The 15508-nt window shown below is 32.7% G+C and overlaps 2 protein-coding genes across 4 annotated transcripts; one reads left to right on the plus strand and one right to left on the minus strand.

The window, feature by feature from the left end:
- Positions 1-5592: 5592 nt before the first annotated feature.
- Positions 5593-6994, plus strand: LOC105248254 (39S ribosomal protein L19, mitochondrial). Its single transcript, XM_011252923.2, has 4 exons — positions 5593-5765; positions 5903-6338; positions 6426-6710; positions 6793-6994. Exons 1-4 carry the CDS (start codon positions 5696-5698, stop codon positions 6920-6922), a joined length of 921 nt encoding a protein of 306 aa, XP_011251225.1. The 5' UTR covers positions 5593-5695; the 3' UTR covers positions 6923-6994.
- Positions 6995-7283: 289 nt separating this feature from the next.
- LOC105248255 (zinc finger MYM-type protein 3) lies at positions 7284-14881 on the minus strand. 3 transcript variants are annotated; one of them, XM_011252925.3, is made up of 12 exons: positions 14499-14880; positions 11322-14031; positions 10885-11238; positions 9974-10797; positions 9618-9841; positions 9195-9430; positions 8919-9105; positions 8674-8799; positions 8458-8579; positions 8199-8346; positions 8019-8115; positions 7284-7917 (listed from the first exon to the last, which is right to left on the minus strand). In XM_011252925.3, exons 2-12 carry the CDS (start codon positions 13998-14000, stop codon positions 7743-7745), a joined length of 5172 nt encoding a protein of 1723 aa, XP_011251227.2. In that variant the 5' UTR covers positions 14001-14031; positions 14499-14880; the 3' UTR covers positions 7284-7742. The 3 variants fall into 3 exon arrangements, with proteins under 3 accessions (XP_011251227.2, XP_011251226.2, XP_019882139.2); XM_011252924.3 differs by having other exon boundaries at positions 8019-8118; XM_020026580.2 differs by having other exon boundaries at positions 7743-7917; positions 8019-8118; positions 9618-9793; positions 14499-14881.
- Between the last annotated feature and the right edge of the window lie 627 nt (positions 14882-15508).

Genomic DNA, 15508 nt, shown 5'->3' on the forward strand with positions numbered 1-15508 from the left:
AAATTAAATATCCATGTGAGATTTAAAATTTTTTGTCTTTTTTTTTCTTTGGAATTTTTTGTACTTTTTTGTCTAAAGATTCTTTAAGCGAGAACTGCTTCTTTCGCACTATAAAACAATTTGATGTTGAATATTTGATGTTTTTTTAGTAGTTTCGTGAAAAAATTCGAGAGAAAATTAGATTTTATCGTATTACTGCACATATCGATTAAATGCTATATCAAATATGTAGTGTAAATATTTTAATTTTTTCGTATACGATCTATTTTTTATAATTTTTTCGTATATGATCTATTTTTTATTCTATCGATGTTTTCATAGTGATGCACCTTTAACATTTTACTTCATATATTTGCAATAAAAATATATTAAAGCAAATTATTTTGCAAATTTATTATTCTAATTTTTATTTAGAAAGAATAAGATTTAAAAAGACGTATGAATTTTTTCAGATTTTTTTACATATTTCCATTGAAAAAAACGCATCAGATAAAACTGACTTTTCTGTACATTTTAAATGTGCCAAAAGATTTGCTCTTTATTCCACTTACTGCAATAATGTACACTAAAAATGACAGATCTATATTAAAAATGATAGATTAGTAGTATATTTAGTAGTTGGAAAGAAAGAGAGCAGAAATGAAAAGTGCATCTAGAGAATTTAAAAGAATTAAAAACAAATCTAAAAATAATACATAAAGATTAATATTATGTATTTTTTTCATGAGGAATGTGGAGCGCACATTTATGCATTTATTTATTTAGATGAGATTTACTTTAGAGCACATTCAGTATTCAACTTTAATTTTATTTTCTCTTTCTTATGATATATAAGTATAACATAATTACCTGCAAATGCTATTATTGTTGTATGCTTACAGTAATACAGAAACAACATTACGAGTACTATATTTACAGATAACATCTGTATAATAAAAAAAGCACCAGTCTAATGGTGAAAAAAAGGTAAATATTGTAGACCAGCATAAGTATCAACCAATTATTCCACCACTCTGTTTCATTAGAGTTGCAATTTTCTTTTATAATATCATGAATATTATAAATAAGATAAAGATTTCATTACGTTCCAAATAAATTTATATATTTTATGTATGTAATACTGCGCACACATATTAAAAGGTGATAATATCGCATTTATAATAAGATAAAATCCTGGCAATGTAGCGATTTTTGGATTCTGAAAATAATTTAATTTGATTTATTTTTAAGAAATGCGCACAATACTTGAGAGCAAATTATTTTTGTGCCATGTATTACCTATGTAAAATTCCACACACAGTATCATATTGTCTGCGGTATATGAAAAGCTTCATCGATGAAATAATGTGATAATACAATTCAGATATAAGCAAAATAATATAGTACTTGTAATGAATAACGTTAATGTGGAATACATAAATATTTTATATTTTAATTTCATGTAATCGAGATGAGATACGACACTCATGATTACTTTAAAAATGTGTCCACAAATATCATGTAACTTCAATAGCTGCACATTCGTCAAATTAATCCTATTACATTAAATGAATCACAGCAGCTTGTTTTAATTTAATCTAACCTAACCAATTATATTATATGCTCCTCATTAAAATGTGTAAAACTGTACGTCGCACATTTAATACGATTAATATACTACGTAATAAAATGTAATACACTAATGAAATAATTAAATATTATTTTTGAAAGCATGATACAATCCAGGCAGCATACGCTTGTGTTTACATTCGATATCCAAAGACACTGAGAGGTTAGATTAGGTTAGGTTAGGTTAGATCAAACAAATTTATCGTTTAACAGTTGGCAGCCCTACGAGATAGGCTGTGCAGCATTCTGCGCGCGTACAAAATAAATTTCAAATCGCTTCTAGCATAACCATCTTCACGCGATCGACTTTATTTGAATTGAAAAATTGCACCGAATCGAATTATGATGCGGCGCCGATTTGTCCGAATGTAATTCGGGACATCGCGATGCTGTATAAGCGTCGAATGAGCACGAATTGTCACGTAAATATGAATCAAATCAAATCTACTCACCGGCTGTTCCACAGGCCGCTCCTCCTCGGGACAGTTCGCTCGCCTCGGGACGTCCCATTCCGATCTTGATGCACACAAATTCACATGATATCATCAAAGCGAACGCGCGACACTTTATTCGGCACTCCCGATACTCGCTAGCATCCGATAATCATCATCAAGGGCGCGAATAACGCGACGCAACTTCGCTCCATCTTCGCGATCGCGCTATCACTGAACTGTGAAAAACAGTTGTCGCGCACTTTCACCGACATATTATGAAAGTCGCACGATCATCCTTGGACACTCTCGACACTCGTTCACTCACGATATTCGTTTAAAAACGGTTAAAAGATGCGCAAAATGCGGACGTACGACGATCCGTGTAACTGCGTATGACTCCGATTCACGTATGACGCGTTTGACGTAGCAGTCACGCGCCAACATGGCGGCCGAACCACTGCGCATTCGTTTCTGCGCATGGCCATTCCTGCGCTCAACGTTCGCGCAACTTTGATTTCTGAATATTGTCTACGGCTTTAATTAATAGCATAATGATAAATATATAAAGATGGAATCAATTAATCATATTGGTCATATATGTAGACTTGCCCGAAGAATAGAGAAAAAATTGAGAGATATTTTTAATTTCTTTTTCTTTTAGTAAAGGATGGAAATGTCTATTCATAGGCTTGTTCTTTTTTTCCTCTTTCGCGCAATTTCGATTCAATATATAACGTAGAAAATTCATAGTATATTATGCTAATGATATGAATTACGAATGATTCGATTGTTTTATCGCGCTTTTCCAAAGTCAAATCTTATAATATTTAGTTTTGCATTTTAAAAGACTGAGAGCGATTCATATACAGAGTTTGAAGAGATATCCAATGCACGACATATTATACTTGCGTTGATTAGTATTCATCAATACCGAACTGTTAATCGCGAATACGTACAACACTTTCACACATTTTTTTCGCAAAGAACGATATACGAAATGCAATATTTCGCGCCTCGCGTTTCACTCATGCAGCCATCTTTCTTTGCTGTTTAGTATCGCCATCTGCATTCGCGTTAAACGCCAGAATTACGTAGTCCAGATACTTCGACTGCCGGTAGTCATCATTTTGTGCATGTCGGTAAATTGTTAGAATCGCGTCGCGCAAGCATGATTTTTTTATTTGTAACATAACAAAATATGTAATTAAAAATTCATGTAAAACACGTGTTTTTAATCAAATTACATATACTTATTCCGTTACTCTAATACTTGTACGTTAACAGATTTATAATAAGACAGATTTATAATAATAACAGAGTTATAATAAGATACAATCCTGGTAATGTAGCGATTTTTGGATTCTGAAAATAATTTAATTTGATTTATTTTTGAGAAATGCGCACAATACTTTAGAACAAATTATTTTTGTGCCATGTATTACCTGTGTAAAATTCCACAAACAGTATCATATTGTCTGCGATATATGAAAAGCTTCATCGATGAAATAAATGGTTGAATATGATTGAGATATAAGAAAAGTACTTGTAATGTAGTAATATAGTACTTGTAATGAATAACGTTAATGTGGAATACATAAATATTTTATATTTTAATTTCATGTAATCGAGATGAGATAAGACACTCATGATTACTTTAAAAATGTGTCCACAAATATCATGTAACTTCAATAGCTGCACATTCGTCAAATTAATCCTATTACTTTAAATGAATCACAGCAGCTTGTTTTAATTTAATCTAACCTAACCAATTATATTATATGCTTCTCATTAAAATGTGTAAAACTGTACGTCGCACCTTTAATACGATTAATATACTACGTAATAAAATGTAATACACTAATGAAATAATTAAATATTATTTTAAAAGCATGATATAATCCAGGCAGCATACGCTTGTGTTTACATTCGACATCCAAAGACAGTGGTTAGGTTAGGTTAGGTTAGATCAAACAAATTTATCGTTTAACAGTTGGCAGCCCTACAAGATAGGCTGTGCAGCACTGCGCGTATATAAAATAAATTTGAAATCGCTTCTAGCATAACCATCTTCACGCGATCGACTTTATTTGAATTGCACGGCATCGCGTCGAATTATGATGCGGCGCCGATTTGTTTGAACGTAATTCGGGACATCGCGATGCTGTATAAGCGTCGAATGAGCACGAATTGTCACGCAAATATGATAATAAATCACATCTACTCACCGTTCACCGGCTGTTCCACAGGCCGCTCCACTCGCTCGCCTCGGGACGTCCCATTCCGATCTTGATGCACACGATATCATCAACGCGAACGCGCGACACTTTATTCGGCACTCCCGATACTCGCTCGCATCCGATAATCATCATCAAGGGCGCAAATAACGCGACGCGACTTCGCTCCATCTTCGCGATCGCGCTATCACTGAATTGTCGAAAACGGCTGTCGCGCACTTTCACCGACATCTTATGAAAGTCGCGCGATCATCCTTGGACACTTTCGACGCTCTTTCACTCGCGATATTCGTTTAAAAACGGTTAAAAGACGCGAAAAATGCGGACGTACGACGATCCGTGTAACTGCGTATGACTCCGATTCACGTATGACGCGTATGACGTAGCTATGACGCGTATGACGTACAGTCACGCGCCAACATGGCGGCCGAACCAGTGCGCAGAAACGAATGCGCACTGGTTCGGCCGCCATGTTAGCGCGTGATTGCTACGTCATACGCGTCATACGTGAATCGGAGTCATACGCAGTTACACGGATCGTCGTACGTCCGCATTTTTCGCGTCTTTTAACCGTTTTTAAACGAATATCGCGAGTGAAAGAACGTCGAAAGTGTCCAAGGATGATCGCGCGACTTTCATAATATGTCGGTGAAAGTGCGCGACAGCTATTTTTCACAGTTCAGTGATAGCGCGATCGCGAAGATGGAGCGAAGTCGCGTCGCGTTATTTGCGCCCTTGATGATGATTATCGGATGCGAGCGAATATCGGGAGTGCCGAATAAAGTGTCACGCGTTCGCGTTGATGATATCGTGTGCATCAAGATCGGAATGGGACGTCCCGAGGCGAGCGAGTGGAGCGGCTTGTGGAACACCCGGTGAACGGTGAGTAGATGTGATTTATCATATTTGCGTGACAATTCGTGCTCATTCAACGCTTATACAGCATCGCGATGTTCCGAATTACGTTCGAACAAATCGACGCCGCATCATAATTCGATGCGATGCCGTGCAATTCAAATAAAGTCGATCGCGTGAAGATGGTTAGGCTAGAAGCGATTTCAAATTTATTTTACATACGCGCAGTGCTGCACAGCCTATCTCGTAGGGCTGCCAACTGTTAAGGTGCAATTTCATTGACGCTAAAAAGTAGCGTCAATGAAAAGGCCGCTTTACACACTGAAAAGTTGAAACTGTTTGAACTTTATTTTATTGACGCCATATCTAGAGAAAGTCTAGTGATTTTAATTTGCCGCTGGTTTCTAGCGTCAATGAAATTGCACCTTGAGGGATTGCTATTTTTTTGTATCTAATAAGGGATAATTTTTTGAAGGATTTAAAGAAAAGAAAAATGCTTAATGTGTTTGAATGAACACAATATAGACAAGAATAATAACATAATATAGACAGAAAATTTATAAAATGATTATAGTTTCAAGAATTTTCTTTCGTAACTACGGCGGACTACAAGATAATGCAATTAAAGTACTATGTAAGGTTATTTTTATCACACTTATATGATTTAATTATTTTGTACGTGCGATATGTGTTAGAGCACAATTGCATTATTATTTTTATATATGGAATTTATATTAATTAAAACTTTAATAGAAAAATGTTATTTTTCAGATAATGCAACTAGGAAAAATACCACGAGGGTTATTTCAAATTCAGCAGAAGAATCGCATAGTAACGAAATATCAGAAAAAAATGTTAAGCAAAAAAAAATAATTCCAGATACATATCGATTTATGTATCCGGAATTTCTACCAGATCCAAATCCGTTATATCGCAATGCACTCAGAGAAAAATTGGAACGCATAGATATGTTAGCAAGGCGAACACGCATAGCAATACCAGAGTTTTATGTTGGTTCAATATTAGCGGTGACTTATTCTGAGCCACATGCTCCTGGAAAAGTCAATAAATTCGTTGGCATATGTATAGAGAGGAATGGAAGCGGATTGAGATCTTCATTTCTATTGAGAAATATAGTTGATAATCAAGGTATTGAAGTATGTTATGAATTATATGATCCTGCAATACAGAAAATAGATTGTCTCAGGTAAATACACAGAGAAATTATTATTTTATATATAAATTGTTTTGAAATCTTACCACTTATTAAAATCATTATTCACAACATATCTAGACTTGAAAAAAGACTGGATTCACATTTACGATATCTTCGGGATGCACCAGCAAAATATAGTACTTTTCCCTTTGATCTGGAGCCAGAATTTTTGCCAGAAGGAGCATCAGTTCCTGTAAATGATATCAAAGTACCTCTCAATGGTCTCCCATGGCTGGAGAAATGGGAACGTCAGGAACTGAAAGGTATAATAATAAAGGGTGTAACATTCAGTAAAAAACGCAATGCGAAAACTAAAATTAGTGCAAAACCATGGGAAAAATATGACTTAATGAAAATATACAGGTAAGAAAGCACCTTGTCATATCTTATATTCTTAACATTAATTTCATATTGACTCTTATTCTAATTCATATTTGTTATCTAGGGAAACTATACCTGAAGAGGAACAAAATGAAATATTTAATGAAGTTTATACAAAATTACATGAAATAGAAATTACTAAACGTAGGTTAAAACATAAACGTACGTTTATACGTCCACAGAAAACAGGATAAATGATTATTATACAGTACTTCTTAATTTATGTAAGAAAATAAAATGAAATAAATATAATTGTTTTGTTACAATCCTGTATCTTGATAGTGATATTTGCTTGATAGTGATAGTTACTTATCTCGTAGAATAGTAATTCTATTTAAAAAAAAAGTTCAAGATTTTATATAATTTTTAACAATTGTTATATTTTGTTATGTATCACATATAAACGAAGAAGATAAAATATAGAATTAAACATATATATCAAAACAAAATATAAATTAATTCTTTGATAATTTCAATATAAACTAAATAGTCATAGTTAAATATAATGATATTTATATTAACATATTTGTAAATTTTAGATATTTTTTATGGCCAATAAATTTTTTTTATTAGGAAGTGAAAAATATACAATAGAAACTGGAAAACTCATTTAATCCTACATTTCTATATTGTATCATTTTTGTTCTATTTTTATCATTTTTTTACCATATTTTTTAACACTTTGAATGGTTTTATACATTGATCCGCGTGCTTGTGTTTTAATGGACAAAGCTAAAACATTTCATCATATAGACTAGCGTATTATTTTTTTTTAAATTTATTATAAAAACCAAGCACACAGATCTCAATTCTAGATAATCTTTCTGTTAAGTTGTACCAAACCTCAGAGTTTATCTTTATGATTAAGTGAATAATACAGTGTAAAAACATTATAGACCCCAGAATTAAGCTCAAACTTTAAGGTGGCAGTCAAAGTGTTAAAATAGCTAATTGTATTTCTTGCTTTCTTAAATCACTGTTTAACAATACAAGAGATCAATGTAATATATGAAATTAACTTGTTAATAAAGCTACGTTAATTTCTTTAACCATTTTAATACGATATAACATTTTGATGAGGTGTTCCTTTGCAAGGGGCGATGTTGAATACCATACTGGACTATCTGGTACACAACTGCGTTCTGGCAATAGATAGAAGACATCATTTCGCGTCTTAACACTTTCAGGGCTGAAATATATCAAGTATAAAATACATACAATATATCATTAAATTCGATACAATAAATTAAGTAACGTTTTACTTTGTTCACTTATAATATACAAACGTACCATTTTGATAAATAAAATTCATATAACTTAACAGGACATCTCAATGGATTTTCTTCATTTTCTTGTTGCTCATAAACCTTCTTTTTTCTTGAATTAGCTTCTTTAAGGAAGTTATAGGTAAATAAATTAACATATTACATATACTAATAAAAAATTTTTATAAAATGAATTGAAACTAACCAAGAGCTGATTGCGGTGGATAAAATCTAAGAAGGACATTCCTCGAATTAGGAACTTTTCCTGCCATTGCTGTAGGTTGAGCAGCTGGATTACGTTTCCAATGTTTCATAATATGAGAAAAAGAAAGCTGCATATGTTCTTCCACTGTCTGAAAAGATTCAAAAATTTAAAAAGAATATTTATTGAATAAACTATTGTTGGCTATTTTAACTATTTTAATTAGTTATATAATTTTTATTAGTTATATTATTAAACTTACCACAAGATTAAAATGTTTTGTGTTAAAAAACATAAGTGTGCTTAATAAAACGTGTGGAGAATGAGCACCTAATTGCTTGCATTCCCATAAATGTTCTTCCTCCACTCTAGTCACTATATATTCTGAAAAGTGAAAGTAACACAGCGTTTGTAAAGAAAAATAATGAACTTCACAAAAATGAAAAATTTATAATCACGACGAATATGATATACTCACGTGCTTCATTATATAATGCAGAGAACTTTTTCGCTATTTCGTTTAAACAGTCTGTAAATTTCTCATAATATGAGTCTGTGAATATATTATCAATTCGGTTATTTTCAAACAGGTACTGCTGTATTCCTAAAACAAATTTATGGAAGAAACGTTTGAGGTTAAAACAAAAGAAATATATCTACATCAATATTAAAGCTTTTACATTGATAAAATAAAAATATTATAAGGTAGAAAATTTTTTTTACCCAAGCAAAGATAATATATTGTATCAGGAGCATACTCTGCACCGTTCGGCTTTCTTACTTCTTTCACAAAAAGACATAATGAATAATTTAATTCATCCGCGGTAAGTTGTAAAAGATCTGTCTTGAATAACTTTATTTTCCTCATTGGTGTAATCTGTTTTTCTAATTCAGTATTCTTTCCAATTACCTACAGTTTAAAAAAATTCAATTTATATTATACATATAGTTCCTCATATTCTGCTAAATTATATATGTAAACGAAAATTGTAAACGAACCCATTGTCTCCATGCATTTACGCCAAATGTATATTTTAACGCCATATTTGCGTCAGGTTTTTCCATTGGTTCCATAATACGCGGCTGCGGAGGCGGCTGTGGTTCCGGTGGTGGCATTAATGGCATGTCATTCGTACCAGAGACGCGTCTCATTCGTTTGGCCGGTGTTGATCGTGGTTTATATGGCATTACACGTTTTCTTCCTCTAGAGGCAGCCATTAATCGTTCTGATTGCACTATATAAAAATACATTAATAGAAATAATTCTATGTTTTATTTCCCATGTATTTTTCTTCAAGAAAAGTAATCACGCTTATCATTATGGTTTATTGCTTGATAATAATAGATAATAAATATACACACATATAATTATTAATAATATGTAATTATTAATAATATATATAGGTATACATGTCTGATTACCATCATTATCCACAGCGTTCTCTGGCTGAGGCGGTGCTTGCGTAGCCGTAATCGTATTCGGTGTCAAAGCAGCTTCCAAATCGACTGCCGGCTCGTCTATTTCTCCTGTTGCCATTTTTAATGCCATTTGCAACATGTCATCCCCAAACGCGTTATTGGAATCAACCGCTTCCGGACTGAAACCATCACTATGTAAATTGTCTTGGTCAGCTGTGTCACCTTCCCTAAACAAAAATATGTGCTTTTGGTGTGTGAGACAAACAGAATACATTGACATTTATAGGGGACATTTATAGGGCACAATTTAAAAATATTTTTGGATTTAAATCTATATAAATTCCTTTTCTTTTTCTTACCTATCATCCACAGAGTCTGAATCACTGTCGTTAGTTTTCTTTTCAGTAGCTACCATCTCCGCCATCATAAGGAGTTCGGCTTCGTATGGATCGGCCGGTATTTTTTCTTGTATTCTTTTAATATCTTTCATAATTCCTTGAGCGCTATTTCTCGTAGTAGGTATGAATAAAGGGACGGGAATGGGCAGTGGAAAAGGCATTGGAACTGGAAAGGGCATACTGTACATGTGCATCGGAAACGGAACGTAAATTGGTACTGGTATTGGTACGATCACTTGTTGGACTTTCTCCTTCGTCTGTGTCCATTTCGTGCAAGGGTGAGGACGCACGGAAACTCCTTTCGTGTGTACTAAAGGTTTGCATTGAGTCGTTTTGTTCTGAATCTTCACTGGACTAGGTGGTCTAGTAATGACTTGCTGCTTATAAATGATTTGCGCCGATTGATTCGCGTTCGTAGGTATGATCATGTTATTTTGTTGCGAGTTTGGGCTTGCTTGTCCATTTCCTATCGCGGCTAAACTGGTTACTGAAGAGATGACTGGCATAGTCTTTTTACTTTGTAATTCACTGGGCTTTTGAACGATCTGATTTGCGCTTTTTTGTGATAACGTGGTTCTTTTGGGCACTCCTGTAGGTACGGGGTCGTCACTCGATGGTATAGTTATGGGGGATTTAGTATATTGTGCTTGAAAATTCATGACACAATTATATGAACAAAAGTTACGTATTGTCGCATCCGACATTGTGAGATGATAATGTGCTAAAGAATATTCTTTACAAAAATCACAGTTAATTCGTTTTGCAGATACTGCATTAATAGAAACCTGCAAAAAGATGAGAAAATTTTATATTTTGCGTTAAATATTCTACATAAATTCATTAAATATTATTGTACATAGCAAATACAATACCTGATAAAGTGTCAAACAATTTAAGCTGCACATCATCAGAGTCTGCCCTGTTTTTAGTTCCTTTTTAATCATATCAAAGTTATATTTTTTTACTTTGCACCAATTACAAGGAACTATTTTCCTATTTGTTATGATAAATATATTCAAGCATGTCTTATTACAAAACGTATGGGGCTCATTATCATAAAATACAATAAAATGTTGCTTATTTGGTAACTCGAAAAATTTCTTGCAAGTAGAACATTGCTCAGGTTTGACTTGTTTCACAAACTTAAATGCAGCAAAACAGGGCTCGCTACATATAGCTACCGGAGTACTATTATATATCTGAACTTCGCAATGTACAAGCTTTTCCTACAAGAAAAAAATTTCATTGTATTTAAAAGTTGTTTGTAAAATACATTTAAAATATTTAAAAATCTAGATATTGTACATACCTCTTGACAGACGCTACATGATTTTTTTTCTGTAGTTGGAGGTTCTGAAGAATTCAATTTCGAATATTTTTCCATACAATCCTGAGTGCAAAAATCTTTAAATTGTCCTTTCTCTCCGACTGGTGCGAGAAAACCGTCTGTGCTAAAACTTATGTCTTTCTGACAATAACTACATACTTTCAAACCTTTTTTAAATTCCTCCAAACATGTTGAACAACAAAATTGTCTTACATCGCATCCAAATCTCACACAATATTTGCCTAAACTTACAGCTTGGACAGCACCGTTACAATTCTTACAATAACTTCCATATTTTCTTTGAAACTTTCCTAAACATTCCTCGTTACAAAATTCCATAGTTTCCCAAGAAAGGTTTCGTTCGTCATTTGCTTCTATAATTAGTAAACAAGATGCGCAACGTTTTTCTCGTTTAGAGGTAGCTCCTTGGCTCGGTATATCTACTGTTTTATTATTTGCTGCTTTAAACAATGCCTTGCATGTTTTTGAGCATACATGATAGTTCTCTGTACCAATCTTCACTCGAATTTTACATGTTCGTTCTTCGCCGCATTGCTTACATGTTTCTTTAGTAGTGATTTCTTCTACTTCTGAGCTCTTTGACTCATCGTCAATATTAATAATATCTGTTGTTGCAGTTTGTACTTCTACCGTTGATTCATTTTGAGTAGCCACTGTACTATCTTCACTACTATTTTTATTTTCTATAACTGCTGTCTTAGGTTCATCCTTGCTTGAAGCATCTTTGTCAAGTTCAGAATTAGATTTATTACATTTTTGTACTGTTTCATCATCTTTAGCATCCTTTTCAAGCACAGATTCATTTTGTTCATTGTCTATTGTTTTACCTGATTTATTCGGTATTATTACTTTCATACTATCTGGGATAATACATAATTCGTCATCCTGTCCTGGTAATACATCAGTTTGTTCCTCATCTGTTTCCATTGGTGTAATTTCTTCAATAGCTTTTTTAGACTGTTCAACTTGTTTAACGGGTGATTTTGTAGATGATGTACTTTCTGTTCCCATTTCAGATATATTTGAATCTGGAAGATCAATGTCCATCGCTGCACTTTCAACAGAATCAGTGGTTTGTACATTTGATTCTTCAACAGTGTTATCCACAGCTTTATTAACATTGGTATCTTTTGGGTCATTTGATGTGCAATCATTAAGTTTATCATTATTAGAATCATTGTTTCTAGCATTTACTGCATCCTGTAAATTATCACCTTGCTCATATAAGTTTTTAAAACTAATCTCATCCTCGGCAAGATCATTTATCAGATTATCATTTTCCACTGGTTCGATATTTTCAGAAGTAAGATTATCACCACCAAATGGATCTTCGGCATCTATAGATTGACCTTCAATTTGCGAATCGTCGTGCTTGTCGTGAGAAAATTGTACAAACTCTGTATTTTCAGGTTCAATGTTCTTTTCAGATAGATCTTTATCAAGATTTTCTAAATTACTATCTGAAGATTCTGATTCTACCTTTTTTGACAGATTAACATCCTTTTGAGATATTTGCAGATCATCTGTAACACTTGATTCATCTGGAACATCACAATCTTCAGGTTTGTCTTTAAATAATGTTTCATTTATACTAGTCAATTTTGCACTGTCATTTTCTGTATTATCTGATATATTACATGAATCTTCAAAGTTTAACGGATGTTCCGTGTTACATTTTTCTGTCTTGAGTGTACTTAGCTCTGTTGTTTCCTTGTCTACATTAACAGATTCACTTTCTTTACAAGAACTTTCAACTACAATATTTTCTTTGATTTTTACATTCTCAGTATTCTTTTCAGATAATAACACCTCAATTCCTATGTTACCATCTTTTTCAATAGTTTGTAAAGCAGAATCATCTGTATTTATATTTAATGGAATTATATCTTTTTCAGAAACTGTTACTTCTTTATTTATTTCATTATGCACTTCTGCAATATTAATTATATCTTCATTAGCTATATTTGATAGAGTTGCATCGTTTTCAAAAGTTATCGTAGTTGCTTCTTTATTTGTTTCACTATGTACTTCTGCTATATCTTCATTAGCTATATTTGATAGAGCTGCATCATTTTCAAAAGTTATCGTAGTTGTTTCTTTATTTGTTTCATTATGCACTACTGCAATATCTTCATTAGCTATATTTGATAGAGTTGCATCATTTTCAAAAGCTATCGTAGTTACTTCTTTATTTGTTTCACTATGCACTTCTGCAATATTTTCATTAGCTATATTTGATGGAGTTGCAGCATCTTTTTCAGAAACTATTGCAGTTATTATTTCTTTATTTGTTTCACTATGCACTTCTGCAATATCTTCATTAGCTATATTTGATGGAGTTGCAGCATCTTTTTCAGAAACTATTGCAGAAACTATTACTTCTTTATTTGTTTCAGTATGCACTTCTGCAGTATTTTCATCAGTTATATTTGATGAAATTATATCTTTTTCAAAAGCTATTGTAATTGTTTCTTTAGTTGTTTCATTATACACCTCTGTATCTTCATTGGATGGCAGTTTATCAGATCTTTTATCTTCTTTCTCAATATAGGTTTTATCGTTACTTTTAGAGTTGCTTATAGCTTCCGATTGAGATACATCAGTCTTGTCTGCAGATACTGAACTGTCTTTGGAATCCATTTTTATTTACTTTAGTTTATTTCTTATATACCTAAAAATATAACATAATAAACTTCGATAATAATAAAGAAATGCTTGTTATTTATTGTATATAAGAAGCATTTTTTCATATTAGTTCATATTTAAATTTATAATAAAATGGTAGTTTAATGAGTTATAAAAATCAAGATAAATATTTAAAAAATTACTGAAAATTTTAATGTAGAAATACTTTAATAATACGGTAATATTCTGTATTGAAGAACATAAACGTAATGTTCAGATATAAGTATTCATTATAAATTCTTGAATAAAATTTATGATAAAAGTGAACGATAAAGTGAGTGGCAGGAGAGAAAGCTTCGAGCAACGAAGTATTTTATATGCAAGTATTTTAATGCAAAATGGCGTATAAAAAAAATACTTCGTATGCAAGCGAACTATACATCAACAGCTTGTCATACGCGAGTAACATGTAGGTTAGAAAAAGATCCGCTCGTATCGCCATGTTTTCTCTACCTGTTAATCAGTCCTCCAGACGTCAACTTTAAATATCAATGAGACGAAGCGCTGAAAATACGCCATGTATATACGAATCTACGAGTAATATTACGTTCATTCGGGGAAAAAACGTATGCTGCTCGCGAAAATAGCGACAGATGCGACGTCGATGTCTCGCGCGACTCGTTCGAAACTGAGCGACGCGATTATCGAAGTCTGATGACGCGCTGATGAACGCCGGTTTTCGTTGCGCGCGCGATACCTTGGTCCTTTCATGAGACGTTTATTCGGGGAAATTGGCGTCTGTCAGAGTTGGACTCGCGTAAACACGATGTGACACGGTTGAAGCTCAACAATCGTGACGCAAACGATTTTACGCTGATAATAAAAAAAAAACTTCCTGTACCATGATACAATAAGACAGATATAACATTTCCATGGATGCAGTGAGTATCAGAGCATTTTGACCAATCGGAAATAATCCCAAATGTTCAAAGTGAATGGCTGCAAATATTAGATGTATGTATATAATATTAATGAAATATATAATATTTTATATAAATATTATAATTTTATAAATAATATTTTATATTTACTTAAATCACTTGTTTTTAATTTAAAAAATATTTCAAATTTCTGGTAATGACATATAGAGAGTATAAGTAATAGAATATGATTTTTTATATCGCATACAATATATAATTTGAAAGAAAAAAACTCGACGCTCTCGCAGGAAGTGTTGCCACTAGCTTATTATTTTTGTTAACGTTTTTTTTTCTTTTCGCTATATTTAAGGAACGTTCGAAAATCCTACCCACGGGAGCGCTTATTATTATATATAATTGGTCAATCAAAATAAAAAGAGAAAGATTTCTTTGGCTGATATTCATTTCGTTTCAAGACCGTCTTAAATAATGTCTTAAAATGCTAATGCTTCGTTTTTAACATCTTAAGATTAATGAATATCGGCCTTTATTCTGATTCATCAATCCAATACTCTACCTCACGAATAGAATTTCTGAACGCAC

The sequence above is a fragment of the Camponotus floridanus genome, unplaced genomic scaffold (genome assembly GCF_003227725.1).
Source record: "Camponotus floridanus strain SB8 unplaced genomic scaffold, Cflo_v7.5 scaffold27, whole genome shotgun sequence".
Classification (NCBI taxonomy): Eukaryota; Metazoa; Arthropoda; class Insecta; order Hymenoptera; family Formicidae; genus Camponotus; species Camponotus floridanus.

Excerpts from the sequence above, each read along its gene's own strand:
- LOC105248255 (XM_011252924.3), bottom strand. The coding sequence starts at position 14,000 with ATGGATTCCAAAGACAGTTCAGTATCTGCAGACAAGACTGATGTATCT. Across the intron at positions 11,239-11,321 it reads CATGTAGCGTCTGTCAAGAG|GAAAAGCTTGTACATTGCGA; the intron begins GTATGTACAATA and ends TTTTTCTTGTAG. Across the intron at positions 9,431-9,617 it reads GAACGCTGTGGATAATGATG|TGCAATCAGAACGATTAATG; the intron begins GTAATCAGACAT and ends ATTTTTATATAG.
- LOC105248254 (XM_011252923.2), top strand. The coding sequence starts at position 5,696 with ATGATTATAGTTTCAAGAATTTTCTTTCGTAACTACGGCGGACTACAA. Across the intron at positions 5,766-5,902 it reads TAATGCAATTAAAGTACTAT|ATAATGCAACTAGGAAAAAT; the intron begins GTAAGGTTATTT and ends GTTATTTTTCAG. Across the intron at positions 6,339-6,425 it reads CAGAAAATAGATTGTCTCAG|ACTTGAAAAAAGACTGGATT; the intron begins GTAAATACACAG and ends CAACATATCTAG.